At 36.0% G+C, this 24,466-nt stretch overlaps 1 protein-coding gene across 1 annotated transcript in view; it reads left to right on the forward strand.

Annotated features, from left to right (window-relative positions):
* Positions 1 to 24,466, forward strand: part of NRDC (nardilysin convertase) — a 102,849-nt gene that overhangs the window by 55,435 nt on the left and 22,948 nt on the right. The window contains exons 10-16 of the mRNA NM_001206991.1: positions 115 to 172; positions 2,079 to 2,152; positions 3,540 to 3,609; positions 5,141 to 5,218; positions 6,512 to 6,632; positions 6,714 to 6,772; positions 7,278 to 7,332. Coding sequence (NP_001193920.1) covers positions 115 to 172; positions 2,079 to 2,152; positions 3,540 to 3,609; positions 5,141 to 5,218; positions 6,512 to 6,632; positions 6,714 to 6,772; positions 7,278 to 7,332 — 515 coding nt within the window. The remainder of the gene's footprint in view (positions 1 to 114; positions 173 to 2,078; positions 2,153 to 3,539; positions 3,610 to 5,140; positions 5,219 to 6,511; positions 6,633 to 6,713; positions 6,773 to 7,277; positions 7,333 to 24,466) is intronic.

Raw genomic sequence — 24,466 nt, forward strand, 5'->3', positions numbered from 1 at the left:
CAAATTAAAGTATTCCTTTGTTTTATAGCTAAAGATTATGAGAAATCTATTTGCATTTCTGCTTTTAATAACAACATTGCCTTTCTCTGTCTCCTTCCTGCCTTCTCCACAAAGAAACTCTGGATACTTTGGAAAAGTGGGTGACTGAAATCTTCTCTCAGATACCAAACAAGTAAGACATTTATTTTCATAAATCATACACCTATGGAGTTAAGGAGGCCGTTTTTTGCTTTTGGTTTATTTTTTAAATGGGTAATTAAATTAAGACCTAAAGTAGTTTAGATAACACAGCAAGATAACACAGGCTTTGAGAGGGAAAACTGACTTGAATACCCAAGTTTCCATAGTTTCTGTAGTTCAAAATTCCAAGCTTGTAAACTTACAGTAAGCAGTAACTCTGAAGAATTTATGCCTCATTTTGTGTTTCTTCAGAGCTTTTCTGTTACTGTGTCCAGTGCTTGAAACTGTATTATTGCATTGACAGGTAGAATATACATATACTTAGATGTATCCCTTGCCTCAGAACAAATTATGTTCTGAAGGTTTGTTTTTTAAGTCAGTGGTTTGGAACTTGGAATGCTTTTCCCTCACAAAAGAATAATCTTGTAGATGATAATTGACTTTACATATTACCTGAAAAGCCTGTTGCATATATTCAAATCAAATTGCCTTTTATTAGAAATTGGATATGGAGTTCCAGCTCAGAAAGCTACTATTTTTTGGTCCACTTCAAATTCATAAAAATAATACACATATTTAAAAGATACTTTATTGTTATGTTTTTTGTTACAGAGAATACAAAAAATTTAATTCTTAAGCAAATAAGTTTCTCTTCTCACTCTTAGCAGTTTGCATTTTAGTAAACTAAATGAAATCAGATTGTTTTTTTCTTGTATCAGGTGAGTAAGCTAGACTTTTTCCAGTTCTTCATTCCAAGACAATTTGTTTTAAATTTATGAAAGAGAAATTAGTTTTAAAAATGTTAGAATAATTTGTAATAACAACTGATTGGTTATTATTATCTTGCTTAATGTAAATTTCCATTGATACTAACAAGGAAAGATAATGAAAGCCATGCCAATGTTATGGGGTTGTTTTGTTTGTTTTGATAAGAAATGAATATTAGCTTCTTAAGTGTCAAGTGACAGATTGAAATGTGTTTCACTGTGAAACTCTACTAATAAAATCATAAGTATATTGAACAGAGGGGCTTCCCTGGTGGCTCAGGTGGTAAAGAATCTGCTTGCAATGCGCAAGACCTGGGTTCGATCCCTGGGGTGGGAAGACCCCTGGAGGAGGGCATGGCCTCCCACTCCAGTATTCTTGCCTGGAGAATCCCCATGGACAGAGGAGCCTGGTGGGCTACTGTCCATGAGGTCACAAAGAGTTAGGTAAGAGTGAGCAACTAAGCACAGCACATATAGAATAGAAGGAGTCACTAGGTCTTGTTGGTCAATCCCTGATAAGAATTTTAAATTTAAAAAATCTTTTAAATATTATTCATTAAGAACTTTGTTTCCTTAATTAGACAGGTTAAAAAGTCTTATGGGTAATTAATACTGATTTCATATTGACCGTGTTTAGGAGAAATATTAGTTAACAGTATATTCAACTGTGTGCAAAGCCTTTAGAAGGAAGAATCCAAGTTTTTTAAATACCACAGTGCTTATTAATACCATGCTTTATTCCTAAGAATCACTCAATGTGTATTTGTTGTATCAAAAAATATCTCTAGTATAAATTTTTTCTCTGAAATGGCTTTCTATTAAGACGAGAACTAAAGTTGAATGGGACTGATAGAGACAGTAAATATTGGGAAGGGAGGTCCCTTCAATTCATTGTTTTCTGTCTCTCGTGAGTTTTAAAAGTATTTGAGTTATTGGGGCTGAAGTTAAGAATAGTTTGTGTAGTTCAGGATTTTGTGGCTTTCTTGCCATCTATTCGCTTATGCCTAGGATGATTCTCAACCAGGGGCGCATAGAATAGATTATAAATACCTATCAGTTTAGGTATCCCTAAAGATACTGCTTATAAAGGCTTTTGCCAATTAAATTTTAATGTATTTGTTTTATTTTCAGTGGGTTACCCAAACCAAACTTTGGCCATTTAACGGATCCATTTGACACACCAGCATTTAACAAACTTTATAGAGGTTCGTGAACCAAAGGTTTAAAACTATTTGAAATAACTTTAGCACATTCTCTAAAACTTAATCGGGGCTGCCAATTTTCTTTGAAAATGAGAATACAACAGAAAGTACAGCTAGATTGGAAAGGAAGTAGACAGACAATGGAAATCCAACTAGTGACAGATAGCAGTCCACTAACTAGTAGCAGATTCATGGGTCTGGTACCTTGATGCTGCTTGACTGTTTCGTGCTTTCTTCCTATTTTTCTCTCATTTCCTTTTGTTCTTGGTGTTTTTTTTTTTTTTTCTTTCCTATTTTGTTTTATCTATATTCTGCTCTTTTTTGCCTTTTAAAGACAAAAATAGAGAATGGGAAAACACTTTGGAAATAACTTCCATTTATCTTCACTATAAAACTAATTTTTATTAAATGAGACAAATTTAGTGTTTAAAAAAAAATGGGTGAGGGGAGTCACCTGTAAATCTTACCATCCAGAGAAGTGGTTTTGGCAAATTTTCTTTTGAGTCTGTATGTATATTTTTATAACATAGTTGAGATTATAAAGTATATGCACTTCTGTCTCTTGCTTTTTTCATTTAATATTATGTTTGTAATAACCGCCCAATGAGCCATTACCTGGTTATGCTATAGTTTACTTAACAATTTGCCTATACTAAATATTGCAAAAGCATTCCTAATTCACCATTTCTCTTTCTTTACTTTTTTTATCATGGCAAATATTTTTGTTTCTCCTAATTGGCTAATTATTCCCTTCTCCTTCTCCTTCACCCCAGTTGCCAGTCTCTTTCCTCTTTGTTTCCTCTGACCAGTGACTTTTGTCACACTGTTTATGCTGCTGCCTCCATTCTAACTAAGCTGACTCTTCCCAGAAACAACTTATTTTTGGTTGTATTTTTTTCTGACTGTAGATTTTCTCTCCAAAGAATTGTAGAATAGTAGCACTGGGAAGAATCTTAGAGTTACTTTAATTTACCCCAACTCATCATGCCATAACCGATTCAGAAAGAGTTAAATGCAGTTTATTTTCTCCAAGTCCTGTAAACTCACATAGCAAGATAGTAGTAGGGCTAGATTTCAGCCATGGGTCTCCTTATTCCTAGTCATGTACCTGTTCTTGCAAAAAGGGATCCACCCTTAGGGGTGTTCATATTTTCATAGTTCTTTTATCCATGCCTTCTCTATCTGTGAAACCGAATTAAAAAGAAATTTCAAAATTGCACTATTCAAAGTGGAAAATTGGCAACTTGAAATAATAATTACATTGTGTTTAACTTTCCCCTGCTTATTAGAGGATGAAATATATACAATTTATTAAAAATTTCATGTAACAGTATATATAAGTTGTGGAGAAACACTTATGTCTGCTCTTCTGAAAAATATTTTTGTTCAGTTGTTCCAATTAGAAAAATCCATGCTCTGACCATCACATGGGCACTTCCCCCTCAACAGCAGCATTACAGGTAAGAGTTCAAAGGCCAATTTACTCCATTAGATACTGACTGAGAATCATATTTTAAAAGTATACTGAGTGGTTTAAATTTGGGCACTCCAGATTTATAAACGCAAGTACAATGATAAACTGGGACACCACTACTTGAGGATTTTTGCCTTTGGTATATGTTTTAATATCTTCCTGGATATAAAAGCTAGAGTTTTCTTAGGATTAGTTGCTTTTCCTGAGTGTTTGAAATTAAGTATCTCAGTGTGAATGCTAACTTTTGTAATAATTTCTTTAGTACTTTGAGTATAAATACATATTAGCTTATGATTTATTTGTTAGTGGTGATCATTTAGTTTGATCTTGTGAAAAGTAAAATGAAGTCATTTTGAGCCTGGCATACAACTACAGCATAAATCTCAAGAACTTACTTGAGTTGGGAATGAGTTAGGTCAGATTTTTGGAAGTTAGGAAAACATTTCAGTTTATTCTTGTAATTATCTTACAGGAGCCATAGACTTGAGCTAAGAAGTTCTTTAAAGGTTAGGATCATTAAGTGGGTACAAAGGCTTCTCTCATTAGAAATAAATGCTAATGAACTGATAAAAAGTTAACTTAAGTTTCTGAAACTATTACCAACAAAACAAACCCAAGAAGACACACAAGCAGAAGGAAAGAAAAGTAATGTGTATTGCTTAAGCTCAGTTCAGTAAAAAATGCTTTTAACAATCTAGTTCCTTGAAGTTAACAAACAAGATCAGTATGCCTCCATTCAGAAAGTAGAGAACATGTATATTGTCCATTTGTTTTTTTTTAGTGTAGGGATAATATAGGCAGTAGTAATATTCATTGATTGTGTGTTAGAGTATCCCAAAAATGTTAAAATGGTCATATGCATATTTAAAAGTTTATTCCATTTGTTTTAAATTTTGATTAGAAAAATAGTATGCTTACGTAATATTAAGGACAAAGAATATTAAATAAAAAGTAAAACTCTGCATCTCCTTTGTCCTCACAAGTATGCCTAACATTAAAATAATAAATATAAAACATATCTTTTTATGGAAATGGAATTATACTATATATACCATTCTTCCTCTTTTTTGCATTTTCTTACTCTGTTTTCTTAATTAGCAAAGCCTTGTTCATCCTCTGCCTGGTTACTAAAGTAATTCATTGTAGAAATCTTGAGAACTACGAAAAAGTAGAAAAAAGTCATCCATGATTCTGTTTTCCAAAGACTGTACCATTTCTGTATGTTTTGATCCAGTTGCTTTAATGGACTGTGTATTTGTTTTAACCTAATGTTTATTCCAGATATATGAACTTCCAGTAAATTAGCTTTTGTGGGGAACAGTTTATTTTTACAAAGAAGCAAGTGGTTTTGTCTTGCTGCTATCAAATTAATTATAATTTCATATTAATGGAATTTATGTGAAAATAAGTTTATAACCACATTCTCAAATATCAGTCTCAGAAGATTTTCTAAAGTAAGATTAAGGTATTTATACCTTAATATTTTAAAATTTCTGATCTTAACTTTTTTTTTTAAGGGTGAAACCGCTTCATTATATCTCTTGGCTGGTTGGACATGAAGGCAAAGGCAGCATTCTTTCTTACCTTAGAAAAAAGCAAGTATTTAATAAATATTTTCAGTGTAGCAATCTCTGAAAAATAATAGACAACAGTTTTATAGAACCATGAGTCCTGAATTACATAAAAGGTTAGCTCTAATCAAGAATTTGTATTTGAACAATAATAAAGTCAATTTTAAATGCTGTGGATCTCCAGCCTTTCTCACTCCAGAAGGTGGACTTTAATGAAAACTTCATTGGGTGGATAAATTATAGAAATATGTGGGACTGTGAACAGCCGTGTGTTTTAGAAAATAGCCAGAATGTCTCCTAAAGCATTTAAGCACATGTTTAAGTTGCCTAGTCAAATAATAGAAATATAACTTTAGAATCAGGACCAAAACACATTAAAGTAATTCCTTGCTTGACTTTTCCATACACTATTCAAGAATGGAAGGTGGATTTAAAGAAATTTAAAGACTTTAAAACATTGATGTGTACTAAATTATTTAAAGAAAGCTGAGGGGTCAGGGTTACTAGAAAAAGTGAATGAAATTAAATATATTCTTTATATAATGTTATATGATTTTAGATTTATATAACCTTTTAATCTTGCTGTACTTTATTAGGATTTCAAATTTTTCATTCTGCCTTCCTCTTTTCTTATTTTAGACTTTCAGGATTATTCTAGTTAGAAAAAATACAGTCTTACTGATTCTTTCCTACATAACCTGTGCAGTCAGGTTAGCTGATGGTTTCAAAGAGCTTACTTAACATTCTAAGTAGGGATGTATCTGAAGTGTTGTTTAAGGCTTCTTCTGGGAGATCATTCAAAATGAGATGTGAGAAATGCCTCCTAGGGGAATTCCCTGGTGGTCCAGTGGTTAGGACCCCATGCTTTAACTGCCAAGGGCCCTGATTCAGTCCCTGGTTGGGGAACCAAGATCCTGCAAGCTGAGCAGTATGGCCAAAAGAGAGAGAGAGAGAGAGAAATGCTTTCCAGAAAACATGCTTCTAATATTTTGTGCTGCTCTCTTCAACAAAAAATTATTGCAGCTTCATGAAACTGTTAATGTTTTACTATGTTGTAATATTAGGGTTTCCATTGAAGGAGTAAATACAGCTATTATTTCCTTCTGGTCATTTCTGTATGCACTACAATTCCTTGGGAAGCTTTGTACTTTGTAAAAAAATTGTACTTTTAAACTTACTGTTGGAAAGTACTTACTGCTTCAAAGTCTGGGCTTCCCAAATTTTACATAGAAAGCCTACCTATTTTGTTAATTTGAAGCATTTGTGGACTGTCAATCCCAAGATACTGATTGGAATAATTTTTTCTCCTGACTTTAGGTGCTGGGCTCTTGCACTCTTTGGTGGAAATGGTGAGACAGGATTCGAGCAAAATTCTACTTACTCAGTGTTCAGCATTTCTATTACATTGACTGATGAGGGTTATGAACATTTCTATGAGGTAAAGACTTAAAATGGAGGGGTTTTTAAGTTATATAGATATCACTTTATGCAACAGTATAATTAGATGCTTTGTTTTTAGGTTGCTCATACTGTCTTCCAGTATTTAAAAATGCTGCAAAAGCTTGGCCCAGAGAAAAGGTAATATTTATATACATATACTTATTAGAATTAGGCCAGGGGTCAATCCTAGTATGTTTTAGCCTTCAGGCTGCCAATAGACATGGATTAGGCCTACCTTGATGGTGTTCCAGGCATTTCTTGCTTAAACTCCACTTACTAGGGACTTCCCTGGTGGCTCAGATGGCAAAGAATCTGCCTGCAGTGCAGGAGACCCAGGTTCCATCCCAGGTCAGGAAGATCCCCTGGAGAAGGGAATCGCAGCCTACTCCTGTATTCTTGCCTAGAGAACCCTATGGACAGAGGAGCCAGGTAGCCTACAGTCCATGGGGTCGCAAAGAGTCAGACACGACTGAGTGACTAATACTTTTTACTTTTAAGTTTCTGTTACTGGTTCCATACCCTTATTATTCTACATGTGAATGTATGTTAAATATACAGGTTATGTGGGCATTCTGTTTATTTTTAGATGATTCTAATGAGAAGTTTAAATATGTCTTCTAATTATAATTTTGTTCTTTCACAGAATTTTTGAAGAGATTCAGAAAATTGAAGATAATGAATTTCATTACCAAGAACAGGTACTAGAAGTCAAATTCTTTTTAAATATTGTCTGTGACCAAGTTGAAACTGATGTGGACATTGTTCCTCTTTTTGGAAGTGTCCCTGGAGTTTTAATTCTGCCACTCTCTGTCATGTGAGTCTCAAGATGGCCTTGAGGCTATCTGAAAATTAACTCTTGTGTTTTTGAGCATTTATATTGAGTAACAGAGAGACAATTAGGCAGATTGACACAGGTCATTTGTTGTGTGGCAGTCGTTCATTTGTGTAGTCATTTCATCTGTGGATCTTTTTGATCCCTTTGATAAACATTCATGAGAGCTTATATTTTGGGAATTCAAATATTGTGAATATATTTTACAGGGTAATGTGAAGTGATTACTATTTGTAGTGTTAGAAATAGTGTGTTTTGTGCTTTCAGGGTAAGGAAAGCATTTGTCTTGATTGGAATAGGACAAGGAAGGCTTTATGGGTATAATAAATTTGAATTGAATTCAGTATTAAAAATTAGTTAAGGTTTAGACACATTCTAAGTATTAGGAAGCACATAAGTGAGGAACTCTGGGGTACTGTGAAAAAGGAAATGGTCTTTTCATGTCAATAGCATAAGGTATATGAAAGGATGAAAGGTAATAAGTTTAAAGCAGGGTTTTTAAAAAACCCATTTTGTATCTTGGATCCCTTTGGAATCTCTTTAATCCTTTGGACCCCTCCTCAGAACATTCTCTTATCTCTTCATTTTTTTAAACTCTCAGAAATATCTCCCAAGTAGTACAATGATCACTGGTATATCCCTCATCCTAGATTTACTGGTTCTTAATATGTTGCCATATTTTCTTTCTCTTTTCTCTCTCATGCCTCTTATTTATGTGTATATGTATGTATTTTTGGGAGGTTTCATAATTACAGACATCATGATACCTCTTACCATGAATCTGCTACTTAAAAACATATTCTTATATAACCTCACTAAAATTGTGATGCTCAGAAAATTTAACATTGAAACAATACTGTTAAATATTATACAGACCATAGAATTTAAGTATAGTTGTTCTGTATTATTATATGGTAGTTTCAGATGTGCAGCAAAGTGATTCAGTGATATATGTGTATCTATATATTGTATATATCAGATTATTTTCCATTGTAGATTATAAAATATTGAATATAGTTCATTGTGCTATACAGTAAGTCCTTGCTGCTTATCTCTTTTATATATAGTAATTTGTATCTGTATCTATACTCCTAATTTATCCCACCCCCCAACCCCGCCCATCTCTTTTGCCTTTGGTAACTATAAGTTTGTTTTCTATGTTTTCGAATCTGTTTTTGTTTTGTATGTAGATTCACTTGTGTTTAGATTGCACATATAAATGATATACAATATTTGTTCTTCTCTATCTGACTTACTTCACTTAGTATGATACCTTTAGGTCAATCCACAGAGTTGTAGATGGCAGTATTTCATTCTTTTTAATGGCTGTGATATTCCAGTATATGTGTGTGTGTATCACATCTTAAACCAGTCATCTGTTAATGGGCACTTGGGTTGTTTCTGTCTTGGCTATTATAAATGATGTTACTATGAACATTGGGGTGCATTCATCTTTTAAATTGGGGTATTCATCTTTTCCAGATAAATGGCTCAGGAGAGGGATTGCTGGATTATGTGGTAGCTCAATTTTTAGGTTTTAAAGGAACCTCCATCAGTTTCTATAATGGTTGCACCTCTTTACATTCCCAGCAGTAGGGTAGGAGGGTTCCTTTTTATAGAATACTGTTTTTAAATGCATAAGATAAAATGCAGTAGGTTGCAAAGGAATATGGAAATAAAGTACTCAAAATAGTAAGAATTAGTAATATGGGTCTCTATTGATATATTATTAAATAACAAGATCTAATGGCAGATCTAATAATTATTACAACTTTAAGTAGCAGTGAGTGTGCAATTTTGAACTGTATTGTGATTTCTATCGATTGTAGTCCTAGAAGCTGATAATATTACTATGATTTTTTGCCTATATACTCATAAATGAGTAAAAATGCTAAGTTATAGTTTAATGAAAATACGTAATTTCTTCCCAGTCAACTTCATGCTTCCCACTCTCCCTGATTTTGTCCACTGATATCTTGTGGAAGGTATCTGTGGACCCTTGATTAAGAGCCCTAATTTAGAACCAGTTCATAGAACATCTTGAAATCTGCCTTTTTGGATCATCATTGGAAACAATTCCCTGTGTATCTACTACAAGTCAAAAAGACTTAAGTACATGAGGACAAGGTTGTAAAAGCTATAAGCTTCCAGTTGTTGTTGATTCCTCTGCAGTCTGCTCTATATGATTGAAGTCATTTAAAATAGAAATCTTATTCTATGAAAACAGAGAGCTGTTGTGATTTGTATTGGCCATTTGATGGTCCTCTAGACAATCTCTGTATAGATTGATACGCCTATAACCCACAGGTCCTTCTATCAACCTTAGCAGTTGATGGAAAAAAATCTGGTTTTTTTTTGGTGTTCTTGTCAGCTGTTGTGGCAGCATGTGGGCTAGAACTGTGTTAGGGAAAGAGTGGGAGTAAGAATTATGGGCCTGCCATAAGTAATGCCCTTATTTCTTTTTTAGGTATTGGATTTTTAGCATTAGTTGAGTAACATTTTCTTTCTGCTGCTCTAGTTCCTTCTTAGCAAGACATTTCAAGATACCTTTTCTGTAGCTCCCATTTTGTAGCTCATTTTTTTTACCTTTAGTGCAGTGCTACTGAATGCTTGTCTTAATTTTAAAACATGAATCGAAAAGATTTTAGATCAAACCCTAATCAGAACAAAGAACAAATGTGAATGGTTCATATCTCTGAACTGCTAAATTTTAACTCAAGTAGCTCAGCTTATTTCAGCTTTTATATATTTCTGTTTTACTAACAAAGTTAACCTATCTTCTCTTCAGACATTTTTCTTGTTTTCACCAGTAAAGACAAATAGAAATGCTCTTTCAGAATGTTTAAACCAGTCTTTTATAACTGAGAAATTTAAAAATAATTTTTATTTCACATGGGAACTTGGACTCACGATATATAAATATATATAATGTGTAATACAGTTAGGAGTGTAAAATGGTGCAGTAGCTTTAGAAAACAATGACCTTAAAAAGTTTTGCATAGAGATACCTTACAAGCCAGCAGTTACTGGCTTACAGGTATATACCCAAGAGAATTGAAAATGTATGTCCACATAAATACATGTACACTTATGTTCACAGCAGCATTATTGATTATAAGCAAATTGTAGAAACCAAATGTCCTTCACTGAATGAATGGCTAAACAAAATGTAGAATTTTCATACTGTGGAACATTATTCAGCATAAAAAGGAATTAAGTACTAATTCATTCTACAACATGCATGAACTTTGAAAACATTATGCTAGGTGAAGGAAGCCAGACACCACAGGTCACGTGTTATATGATTCACTTCATATGAAATAACCAGAAAAGGTAAATTGTAGAGCCAGAATACAGACTGATGGTTTTCAGTAGCTAGGGGTTATGAGTAACTGGGAGCAACTGCTTAGTGGATATGGAAGTTTCTGTTTGGACTGATGAAAATATTCTGAATCTAGAACTATCAACAGATATAAATGATGATTATACAACTTTATGAATATACCAAAACCCACTGAGTTATATACTTTATTTTTAGTTATATACCTTAAAAGTAAATTTTATGGTATGTGAATTTTATCTTAAAAAAAAATAAAGGATAGCATTCAAGTGTTTTCTTCTAGTACTTTCTGCACTGCCTTGGCACTAAAGATCTACTTTTAACCAGGGTCCTGTTTTTGCATAGGAAATATTTGAGTCACTCAATTTAGTAACATTCTGATTGTTAACTTATAAAGTTAACTTATAAATAAGTGGCTGGTGAAAATAACTGGTTAAAAATTTCAGAACACAGTGGAGGGAATCATTTTATTTCTTTTTCTTCTCTGATTGCTATAGCTAGGACTTCCAAGACTATGTTTAATAATGGTGATGAAAGTGGATACCCTTGTCTTGTTCCTAATCTTAGGGGGAATGCTTTCAGTTTTTCACCATTGAGAATAATGTTTGCTGTAAGGCTTATCACATATGGCCATTACTTTGTTGAGGTAGGTTCCTTCTATGCCCGTTTTTAGAAGAGTTTTAATCATAAATGGGTGCTGAATTTTGTCAAAGGCTTTTTCTGCATCTGTTGAGATTATCATATGGTTTTTATCTTTTGATTTGTTAATATGGTGTATCACATTGATTGATTTGCATATATTGAAGAATCCTTGCATCTCTGGAATAAACCCAGCTTGATCATGGTGTATGATCTTTTTGATGTGTTGCTGAATCTTATTTGCTAAAATTTTGTTGAGAATTTTTACATCTATGTTCATCAGTGATATTGGCCTGTAGTTTTCTCTTTTTGTGTTGTCTTTGTCTGGTTTTGGTATCCGTGATGGTGGCTTCATAGAATGAGTTGGAAGTGTTCCTTCCTCTCCAATTTTTTGAAAGAGTTTTATTTGTTTATTTATTTTTCTTTTTTTTTTTTAATTTAATTTTATTTTTAAACTTTACAATATTGTATTGGTTTTGCCAAATATCGAAATGAATCCACCACAGGTATACATGTGTTCCCCATCCTGAACCCTCCTCCCTCCTCCCTCCCCATACCATCCCTCTGGGTCGTCCCAGTGCACCAGCCCCAAGCATCCAGTATCATGCATCGAACCTAGACTGGTGACTCGTTTCATACATGATAGTATACATGTTTCAATGCCATTCTCCCAAATCTTCCCACCCTCTCCCTCTCCCACAGAGTCCATAAGACTGTTCTATACATCAGTGTCTCTTTTGCTGTCTCGTATACAGGGTTATTGTTACCATCTTTCTAAATTCCATATATATGTGTTAGTATACTGTATTGGTGTTTTTCTTTCTGGCTTACTTCACTCTGTATAATAGGCTCCAGTTTCATCCATCTCATTAGAACTGATTCAAATGAATTCTTTTTAATGGCTAAGTAATACTCCATTGTGTATATGTACCACAGCTTTCTTATCCATTCATCTGCTGATGGACATCTAGGTTGCCTCCATGTCCTGGCTATTATAAATAGTGCTGCGATGAACATTGGGGTACACGTGTCTCTTTCAGTTCTGGTTTCCTCAGTGTGTATGCCCAGCAGTGGGATTGCTGGATCATAAGGCAGTTCTACTTCCAGTTTTTTAAGGAATTTCCACACTGTTCTCCATAGTGGCTGTACTAGTTTGCATTCCCACCAACAGTGTAAGAGGGTTCCCTTCTCTCCACACCCTCTCCAGCATTTATTGCTTGTGGATCGCAGCCATTCTGACTGGCGTGAAATGGTACCTCATAGTGGTTTTGATTTGCATTTCTCTGATAATGAGTGATGTTGAGCATCTTTGAAAGAGTTTTAGAAGGATAGGCCTTAGGTCTCTCTAATTGCTTGATAGAATTCTCCTGTGAAGCCATCTGGTCCTGGGCTTTTGTCTTTTGGGAGATTTTTGATTACAGCTTCAATTTCAGTGCCTGTAATTGTGTTGTTCATAATTTCTATTTCTTCCTGTTTCAGTCTTGGAAGAAGACTGTCCATTTCTTCCAGGTTATCCATTTTCTTGCCATATAGTTGTTCATAATACTCTCTTATAATCCTTTGTATTTCTGATTGTCTGTTTTAACCTCTTCTTTTTCATTTCTAATTTTGTTGATCTGATTCTTCTCTCTTTTTCTTGATGAGTCTTGCTAAAGGAGTGTCAATTTTGTTTATCGTCTCAAAGAACCAGCTTTTAGTTTTATTAATCTTTACTATTGTTTCTTTCATTTCTTTTTTCATTTATTTCTGCTCAGATCTTTATGATTCCTTTCCTTCTACTAATTTTGGGGTTTTTTTTTGTTGCTGTTCTTTTCAAGTTGTTTTAGGTGTAAAGTTAGATTGTCTATTTGATGTTTTTCTTGTTTCTTGAGGTAGGATTGTACTGCTATAAACTTCCCCCTTAGAACTGCTTTTGCTGTATCCCATAGGTTTTGAGTTGTCGTGTTTTTATTGTCAGTTGTTTCTAGAAATTTTTTGATTTCCCTTTTGATTTTTTTCAATAATCTGTTGATTATTTAGTCTCTTTAGGTTATTAATCCTGTTGTTTAATCTCCACGTGTTTGTGTTTTTTCTTGTAATTGATTTCTAGTCTTATAGCGTTGTGGTTGGAGATGATGCTTGATAAAATTTCAGTTTTCTTAAATTTACTGAGGTTTGATTTGTGACCCAGGAGAATGTTCCATGTGCACTTGAGAAGAAGGTATATTCTTCTGCATTTGGATGGAATGTCCTGAAGATATCAATGAGACCTATCTCATCTAATGTATCATTTAAGACTTGTGTTTCCTTATTAATTTTCTGTTTTGATGATCTGTCCATTGGTGTGAGTGGGGTGTTAAAGTCTCCTATTATTGTGTTACTGTCAATTTCTCCTTTTATGTCTGTTAGTGTTTGTCTTGTGTATTGAGGTGCTCTTGTGTTGGGTACATAGATATTTACAGCTGTTATGTCTTCCTCTTGGATTAATCCCTTGATCATTATGTAGTGTCCTTCCTTATCTCTTGTAATCTTCTTTATTTTAAGGTCTGTTTTGCCTGATATGAGAATTGCTACTCCAGTTTTCTTTTGCTTCCCATTTGCATGGAATACATTTTTCCATCCTCTCACTTTCAGTCTATATGTGTCTTTATGTGTGAAGTGGGTTTCTTCAGACAGCATATATATAGGTCTTGTTTTTGTATCCATTCAGCCAGTCTTTGTCTTTTGGTTGGAGCATTTAATCCATTTACATTTAAAGTAATTATTGATAAATGTTCCTATTGCCATTTTTTAAATTTTGGGGGTTTATTTTGTAGATCTTTTTCTTCTCTTGTATTTCTTGACTATGTAAGTCCTTTTAACATTGTTGTAAAGCTGATTTGGTGGTACTGAATTCTCTTAACTTTTGCTTTTCTGAAAAGCTTTTTATTTCTCCATCAATTTTGAATGAGATCCTTGCTGGGTACAGTAATCTTGGTTGTAGATTTTTCCCTTTCAGTACTTTAAATATGTCCTGCCATTCCCTTCTGGCCTGCTGAGTTTCTGCTGAAAGAACAGTTGTTAAACATATGGGGTTTCCCTTGTATGTTACTTGTTGCTTTTTTCTTGCTGATTTTAATATTCTTTCTTTGTGTTTTAGTCCTTGTTAGTTTGATTAGTATGTGTCTTGGCATGTTTCTCCTTGGGTTTATCCTGTATGGGACTCTGCGCCTCTTGGACTTGATTGACTATTTCCTTTTCCATGTTGCAGAAATTTTCAACAATAATCTCTTCAAAAATTTTCTCATACCCTTTCTTTTTCTCTTCTTCTTCTGGGACCTCTATAATTCGAATGTTGGTGCGTTTGATATTGTCCCAGAGGTCTCTGGGATTATCCTCAGTTCTTTTCATTCTTTTTACTTTATTCTGCTCTTCAGAAGTTACTTCCACCATTTTATCTTCCAGCTCACTGATTTGTTCTTCTGTTTCAAATATTTTGCTATTGATTCCTTGTAGAATATTTTTAATTTCAATAATTATGTTGTTTGTCTCTATGTTTATTTTTTAATTCTTCTGGGTCTTTGTTAATTGATTTTTACATTTTCTCTGTTCTGTTTTCAAGGTTTTTGATCATCTCTACTGTCATTATTCAGAATTCTTTTTCAGGTAGTTTGCCTATTCCCTCTTGATTTATTTGGACTTCTGTGTTTCTAGTTTGTTCCTTCATTTGTGTAGTATTTCTCTGCCTTTTCATTATTATTATTATTTTTTAACTTATTGTGTTTCAGGTCTCCTTTTCCCAGGCTTCAGGGTTAAATTCTTTCTTCCTTTTGGTTTCTGCCCTCCTAAGGTTGGTCCAGGGATTTGTGTAAGCTTCATATTGGGTGAGAATTGTGCTGAGTTTCCCCCCTCCCCCACCCCCATGGGCAAGGCTGAGTGAGGTGGTAATCCTGGCTGCTGCTGATTGGGTTTGTATTTTTGTTTTGTTTGTTGTTTAGATGAGGCATCCTGTACAGGGTGCTACTTGTGGTTGGCTGATGCTGGGTTTTGTATTTAGCTGGTTTCCTTTGTGTGAGTTCTCACTAATTGATATTCCCTAGGGTTAATTCTCTGGTAGCCTAGGGTCTTGGAGTCAGTGCTCCCACTCCAAAGGCTCAGGACTTGATCTCTTCATCTAGGACTGATGAGATGAAAATGACCTCTTTGTTTTTCAGACCTCCTGTTGTAGTTATTTCCAAAATCTGATCGACTACATTTTCAGTTTCTCTGTATCCCGCATGCCTCAGGAGCCACAGTTCGTCTATCAAGGGAGTAATTTTAAATAGTAATAGCACTTGAAGGTGTGGGAGCTAAGTGAAATAGGCAAAGGAGATGAAGACATGCAGACTTTCAGCTATAAAGTACATAAGTCATGGGGATGTAATGTACAGCATAGGGAATATAGTCAGTAACGTTATAGTAACTTTGTAGGGTGACAGATGGTAACTAGACTTACTCTGGTGATCATTTTGTAGTATATGAAAATATGGACTCGCTATGTCAGACTCCTGAAACTAATATTATATATCAGTTATACTTCAGGGGAAAAAAGTACCTTAACTTAAACACACACACACACACATATTATTAGTACTTATCAACATATGATTCAGGAGAGGCAAAAAAGGCTAACAATACTTTTTTCCCCATACTTTTTCCATATTCTATTTTAATGCAATAATGTAGTAGTTAGCATATACCTATGATTTCTGATTTGATACATTCATGTCTCATTTCTCCTCCATGAATGTTGCAAGCTTTATTTCTCTTTCTGTCTTCTGTTCCATGAGAGAACAACCAGATTGTCTATGAAAGGACTGGGCAGTGTAGTATTTTCACTGTTGTGTTAAGAGGCCTGAGCTGTAGTGTTTATTCTGCCTGTCACTTATTGTGTGCTCTGGAGCAAGTCACCTAATTAATCTGAGTAATTTCCTCATTGTAAAATGTAGGAATAGAGCCACTTGGTATCTAAAGGACATGTCACTTTTTAAGATTCCATGCATTTGGGTGCTCAGAAAATACTTGAATTGGTTGATTTCCTCTGCAAAAGTATTTCCATTTCATAGGTTGTAGAACTTTTAGTCATTAGTTCAGTTTTATGTATACATTTTTTTAATTAAAAAATTTTTTTTTTCAAATTCTTTTTTGTTGTTGTTATTCTTTTTTTAAAATTTATTTTAATTGGAGGCTAATTACTTTACAATTTGTGATGGTTTTTGCCATACATTCACGAGAGTCAGCCATGGGTGTACATGTGTTCCCCATCCCCAACTTTCCCTCCCACCCTCCTCCCCATCCCATCCCTCAGGGTCATCCCAGTCCACCAGCCCTGAGCACCCTGTCTCATGCATCGAACCTGGACTGGCGATCTATTTCACATATAATAATATACATGTTTCAACCTATTCTCTCAAATCATCCCACCCTCGTCTTCTCCCACAGAGTCCAAAAGTCTGTTCTTTACATCTGTGTCTCTTTTGCTGTCTTACATATAGGGTCATCATTACCATCTTTCTAAATTCCGTATATGCATTAGTATACTATACTGGTGCTTTTCTTTCTGACGTACTTCGCTCTGTATAATAGGCTCCAGTTTCATCCACCTCATTAGAACTGATTCAAATGCATTCTTTATAATAGCTGAGTAATATTCCATTGATTTAGGTCATACCTGAATGGTCTAGTGGTTTTCCCTACTTTCTTCATTTAAGTCTGAATTTGGTAATAAGGAGTTCATGATCTGAGCCACAGTCAGCTCCCAGTCTTGTTTTTTGTTGACTGTATAGAGCTCCATCTTTGGCTGCAAAGAATATAATCAGTCTGATTCCGGCGTTGACCATCTGGTGATGTCCATGTGTAGTCTTCTCTTGTGTTGTTGGAAGAGGGTGTTGGCTATGACCAGTGCATTTTCTTGGCAAAACTCTATTAGTCTTTGCCCTGCTTCATTCCATATTCCAAGGCCAAATTTGCCTGTTACTCCAGGTGTTTCTTAACTTCCTACTTTTGCATTCCAGTCCCCTATAATGAAAAGGACATCTTTTTTGGGTGTTAGTTCTAAAAGGTCTTGTAGGTCTTCATAGAACCGTTCAACTTCAGCTTCTTCAGCGTTACTGGTTGGGGCATAGAATTGGATTACTATGATATTGAATGGTTTGCCTTGGAAACGAACAGAGATCATTCTGTCGTTTTGCATCCAAGTACTGCATTTCAGACTCTTTTGTTATCCATGATGGCTACTCCATTTCTTCTGAGGGATTCCTGCCTGCAGTAATAGATATAATGGTCATCTGAGTTAAATTCACCCATTCCAGTCCATTTGAGTTCGCTGATTCCTAGAATGTCAGCATTCACTCTTGCCATCTCTTGTCTGACCACTTCCAATTTGCCTTGATTCATGGACCTGACATTCCAGGTTCCTGTGCAATATTGCTCTTTACAGCATCAGACCTTGATTCTATCACCAGTCACATCCACAGCTGGGTATTGTTTTTGCTTTGGCTCCATCCCTTCATTCTTTCTGGAGTTATTTCTCCACTGATCTCCAGTAGCATATTGGGCACCTACTGACCTGGGGAGTTCCTCTTTCATTATCCTATCATTTTGCCTTTTCATACTGTTCATGGGGTTCTCAAGGCAAGAATACTGAAGTGGTTTGCCATTCCCTTCTCCAGTGGACCACATTCTGTCAGATCCCTCCACCATGACCTGCTCGTCTTGAGTTGCCCCACAGGCGTGGCTTAGTTTCATTGATTTAGACAAGGCTGTGGTCCTAGTGTGATTAGATGGACTAGTTTCCTGTGAGTATGGTTTCAGTGTGTCTGCCCTCTGATGCCCTCTTGCAACACCTACCATCTTATTTGGGTTTCTCTTACCTTGGGCGTGGGGTATCTCTTCATGGCTGCTCCAGCAAAGTGTAGCAGCTGCTCCTTACCTTCAACGAGGGGTATCTCCTCACCGTCGCCCTTCCTGACCTTCAAAGTGGGATAGCTTATGATTATACAGTGGAAGTGAGAAATAGATTTAAGGGCCTAGATATGATAGATAGAGTGCCTGATGAACTATGGAATGAGGTTCGTGACATTGTACAGGAGACAGGGACCAAGACCATCCCCATGGAAAAGAAATGCAAAAAAGCAAAATGGCTGTCTGGGGAGGCCTTACAAATAGCTGTGAAAAGAAGAGAAGCGAAAAGCAAAGGAGAAAAGGAAGGATATAAGCATCTGAATGCAGAGTTCCAAAGAATAGCAAGAAGAGATAAGAAAGCCTTCCTCAGTGATCAATGCAAAGAAATAGAGGAAAACAACAGAATGGGCAAGACTAGAGATCTCTTTAAGAAAATAGGAGATACCAAGGGAACATTTCATGCAAAGATGGGCTCAATAAAGGACAGAAATGGTATGGACCTAACAGAAGCAGAAGATATTAAGAAGAGGTGGCAAGATGCACAGAAGAACTGTACAAAAAAGATCTTCACGACCCAGGTAATCACAATGATGTGATCACTGACCTAGAGCCAGGCATCCTGGAATGTGAAGTGAAGTGGGCCTTAGGAAGCATCACTACAAACAAAGCTAGTGGAGGTGATGGCATTCCAGTTGAGCTATTTCAAATCCTGAAAGATGATGCTGTGAAAATGCTGCACTCAATATGCCAGCAAATTTGGAAACCTCAGCAGTGGCCACAGGACTGGAAAAGGTCAGTTTTCATTCCAATCCCAAAGAAAGGCAGTGTGCCAGAGAATGCTCAAACTACCGCACAATTGCACTCATCTCACACTCTAGTAAAGTAATGCTCAAAATTCTCCAGGCCAGACTTCATCAGTACGTGAACTGTGAACTTCCTGATGTTCAAGCTGGTTTTAGAAAAGGCAGAGGAACCAGAGATCAAATTGCCAACATCCGCTGGATCATGGAAAAAGCAAGAGAGTTCCAGACAAACATCTATTTCTGCTTTACTGACTATGCCAAAGCCTTTGACTGTGTGGATCACAATAAACTGTGGAAAATTCTGAAAGAGATGGAAATACCAGACCACCTGACCTGCCTCTTGAGAAATCTGTATGCAGGTCAGGAAGCAACAGTTAGAACTGGACATGAAACAACAGACTGGCTCCAAATAGGAAAAGGAGTATGTCAAGGCTGTATATTGTCACCCTGCTTATTTAACTTCTATGCACAGTACATCATGAGAAATGCTAGGCTAGATGAAGCACAAGCTGGAATCAAGATTGCCGGGAGAAATCTCAATAACCTCAGATATGCAGATGACACCACCCTTATGGCAGAAAGTGAAGAGGAACTAAAAAGCTTCTTGATGAAAGTGAAAGAGGAGAGTGAAAAAGTTGCCTTAAAGCTCAGCATTCAGAAAACGAAGATCATGGCATCTGGTCCCATCACTTCATGGGAAATAGATGCAGAAACAGTGGAAACAGTGTCAGACTTTATTTTTTGGGGCTCCAAAATCACTACAGATGGTGACTGCAGCCATGAAATTAAAAGACGCTTACTCCTTGGAAGGAAAGTTATGTCCAACCTAGATAGCATATTCAAAAGCAGAGACATTACTTTGCCAACAAAGGTCTGTTTAGTCAAGGCTATGGTTTTTCCTGTGGTCACGTATGGATGTGAGAGTTGGACTGTGAAGAAAGCTGAATGCCGAAGAATTGATGCTTTTGAACTGTGGTGTTGGAGAAGGCTCTTGAGAGTCCCTTGGACTGCAAGGAGATCCAACCAGTCCATTCTGAAGGAGATCAGCCCTGGATTTCTTTGGAAGGACTGATGCTAAAGCTGAAACCCCAGTACTTTGGCCACCTCATGCAAAGAGTTGACTCATTGGAAAAGACTCTGATGTTGGGAGGGATTGGGGGCAGGAGGAGAAGGGGACGACAGAGGATGAGATGGCTGGATGGCATCACTGACTCGATGGACGTGAGTCTGAGTGAACTCCGGGAGTTGGTGATGGACAGGGAGGCCTGGCGTGCTGCGATTCATGGGGTAGCAAAGAGTCGGACACGACTGAGTGACTGAACTGAACTGGATATTCCATTGTGTATATGTACCACAGCTTTCTTATCCATTTGTCTGCCAATGGGCATTAAGTTGCTTTCATGTCCTGGCTATTGTAAACAGTGCTGCAATGAACGTTGGCGTACATGTGTCTCTTTCAGTTCTCGGTTCCTCCATGTGTATACCCAGGAGTGGGATTGCTGGGTTGTATGGCAGTTCTGTTTCCAGTTTTTTAAGGAATCTCTACAGTGTTGTCCATAGTGGCTGTACTAGTTTGCGTTCCCACCAACAGTGTAAGAGGGTTCCTTTTTCTCTGCACCGTCTCCAGCATTTATTGTTTATAGACTTGGATAGCAGCCATTCTGACAGGTGTGAGATGGTACCTCATTGTGGTTTTGATTTGCATTTCTCTGATAATGAGTGATGTTGATCATCTTTTCATGTGTTTGTTAGCCATCTGTATGTCTTCTTTGGAGAAATGTCCATTTAGTTCTTTGGCCCACTTTTTGACTGGGTCACTTATTTTTCTGGCATTGAGCTGCTTGTATATTTTTGAGATTAATTCTTTGTCAGTTGCTTCATTTGCTATTATTATTCTCCCATTCTGAAGGCTGTGTTTTCATTTTGCTTATAGTTTCCTTCGTTGTGCAAAAGCTTTTAAGTTTAATTAGGTCCCATTTGTTTATTTTTGCTTTATTTCCATTACTCTGGGAGGGTGGGTCATGGAGGATCCTGCTATGATTTACATCAGAGAGTGTTTTTCCTATGTTTTCCTCTAGGAGTTTTATAGTTTCTGGTCTTACATTTAGATCTTTAATCCATTTTGAGTTTATTTTTGTGTATGGTGTTAGAGTGTCCTGCTGTTGCTGCTAAGTCGCTTCAGTTGTGTCCGACCCTGTGCGACCCCATAGACGGCAGCCTACCAGGCTCCTCCGTCCTTGGGATTCTCCAGGCAAGAACACCACGGAGTGTGTTGCCATTTCCTTCTCCAATGCATGAAGGTGAAAAGTGAAAGTGAAGTCGTTCAGTCGTGTCCGATTCTTAGTGACTTCATGGACTGCAGCCTACTAGGCTTCTCTGTCCATGGGATTTTCCAGGCAAGAGTACTGGAGTGGGGTGCCATTGCCTTCTCCGGGAAAGTGTCCTAGTTTCATTCTTTTACAAGCAGCTGACCAGTTTTCCCAGCACCACTTGTTAAAGAGATTGTCTTTTCTCCATTGTATATAGTCTTGCCTCCTTTGTCAAAGATAAGGTGTCTGTAGGTGTGTGGATTTATCTCTGGGCTTTGTATTTTGTTCCATTGATCTATGTTTCTGTCTTTGTGCCAGTACCATACTGTCTTGATGACTGTGGCTTTGTAGTATAGCCTGAAGTCAGGCAGGTTGATTCCTTCAGTTCCATTCTTCTTTCTCAAGATTGCTTTGGCTATTTGATGTTTTTTTGTATTTCCATACAAATTGTGAAATTATTTGTTCTAGTTCTCTGAAAAATACCATTGGTAGCTTGATAGGGATTGCGTTGAATCTATAGATTGCTTTGGGTAGTATACTCATTTTCACTGTATTGATTCTTCTGATCCATGAACGTGGTATATTTCTTCATCTATTTGTGTCATCTTATTCCTTTCACCATTGTTTTATAGTTTTCTATATATAGATCTTTTGTTTCTTTAGGTAGATTTATTCCTAAGTATTTTATTCTTTTCGTTGCAATGGTGAATGGAATTGTTTCCTTAATTTCTCTTTCTGTTTTCTTATTGTTAGTGTATAGGAATGCAAGGGATTTCTATGTATTAATTTTACATCCTGCAACTTTACTATATTCATTGATTAGCTCTGGTAATTTTCTGGTGGAGTCTTTAGGATTTTCTATGTAGAAGATCATGTCATCTGCAAACAATGAGAGTTTTACTTCTTCTTTTCCAATCTGGATTCCTTTTATTTCTTTTTCTGCTCTGATTGCTGTGGCTAAAACTTCCAAAACTATGTTGAATAATAGTGGTAAGACTGGCACCCTTGTCTTATTCCTGTTTTTAGCAGAAATGCTTTCAATTTTTCACCATTGAGGATAATGTTTGCTGTGGGTTAATCATATATGGCTTTTATTATGTTGAGGTATGTTCCTTCTATTCCTGCTTTCTGGAGGGTTTTTGTCATAAATGGATGTTGAATTTTGTCAAAGGCTTTCTCTACATCTATTGAGATAATCATGCGGTTTTTATCTTTAAATTTGTTGATGTGGGGTATCACATTGATTGATTTGCAAATATTGGAGAATCGTTGCATCCCTGGGATAAAGCCCACTTGGTCATGATGTATGATCTTTTTAATATGTTGTTGGATTCTTTTTACTAGAATTTTGTTAAGGATTTTTGCATCTATGTTCATCAGTGATATTGGCCTATAGTTTTCTTTTTTTGTGGCATCTTTGTCTGGTTTTGGTATTAGGGTGATGGTGGCCTCATAGAATGAGTTTGGCAGTTTACCTTCCTTTGCAATTTTCTGGAAGAGTTTGAGTAGGATAGGTGTTAACTCTTTTCTAAATTTTTGGTAGAATTCAGCTGTGAAGCCATCTGGTCCTGGGCTTTTGTTTGTTGGAAGACTTCTAATTACAGTTTCAATTTCTGTGCTTGTGATGCGTCTGTTAAGATTTTCTATTTCTTCCTGGTTCAGTTTTGGAAAGTTATACTTTTCTAAGAAGTTGTTTCTTCCAAGTTGTCCATTTTTTTTGGCATATAGTTGCTGATAGTAGTCTCTTAGGATCCTTTGTATTTCTGTGTTGTCTGTTGTGATTTCTCCATTTTCATTTCTAATTTTGTTGATTTGATTCTTCTCCCTTTTTTTCTTCATGAGTCTGGCTAATGGTTTGTCTCTTTTATTTATCTTCTCAAAAAACCAGCTTTTAGCTTTGTTGATTTTGGCTATGGTCTCCTTTGTTTCTTTTGTATTTATTTCTGCCCTAATTTTTATGATTTCTTTCCTTCTAGTAACACTGGGATGCTTCATTTCTTCTTTTTCTAGTTGCTTTAGGTGCAGAGTTAGGTTATTTACTTGATTTCTCTCCTGTTTCTTGAGGTAGGCTTGTATTGCTATGAACCTTCCCCTTAGCACTGCTTTTACTGAATCCCATAGGTTTTGGGTTGTTGTGTTTTCATTTACATTTGTTTCTATGCATGGTTTGATTTCTTCTGTGATTTGTTGGTTATTCAGAAGTGTGTTGTTTAGCATTCATATGTTTGTATTTTTAATAGTTTTTTCCTGTAGTTGACATCTAATCTTACTGCATTGTTATCAGAAAAGATGCTTGAGATGATTTCAGTTTTTTTGAATTTACCAAGGCTAGATTTATGGCCTGGGTGGTGATCTGTCCTGGAGAAGTTCTATGTACACTTGAGAAAAAGGTGAAATTCATTGTTTTAGGGTGAGATGTCCTACAGATATCAATTAGATCTAACCGGTCCATTGTATATCTACCCATAGGTGTGAGTGGGGTATTAAAGTCTCCCACTATTATTGTGTTATTGTTAATTTCCCCTTTCATACTTGTTAGCATTTGCCTTACATATTGTGGTGCTCCTTTGTTGGGTGCATATATTTTTATCACTGTTATATCTTCTTCTTGGATTGATCCTTTGATCATTATGTAGTGTCCTCCTTTGTCTCTTTTCACAGCCTTTATTTCAAAGTCTGTTTTATCTGATATGAGTATTTCTACTCCTGCTTTCTTTTGGTCTCCATTTGTGTGAAATATCTTTTTCCAGCCCTTCACTTTCAGTCTGTATGTGTCCCTAGGTTTGAGGTGGGTCTCTTGTAGACAGCATATATAGGGGTCTTGTTTTTATATCCATTCAGCCAGTCTTTGTCTTTTGTTTGGGGCATTCAACCTATTTACATTTAAGGTAGTTATTGATAAGTATGATCCCATTGCCATTTACTTTGTTGTTTTGGGTTAGAGTTTATACACCTTTTTTGTGTTTCCTGTCTAGAGAACATCCTTTAGCATTTGTTGAAGAGCTGGTT

Source organism: Bos taurus, chromosome 3 (assembly GCF_002263795.3).
Source record: "Bos taurus isolate L1 Dominette 01449 registration number 42190680 breed Hereford chromosome 3, ARS-UCD2.0, whole genome shotgun sequence".
Taxonomy (NCBI): domain Eukaryota; kingdom Metazoa; phylum Chordata; class Mammalia; order Artiodactyla; family Bovidae; genus Bos; species Bos taurus.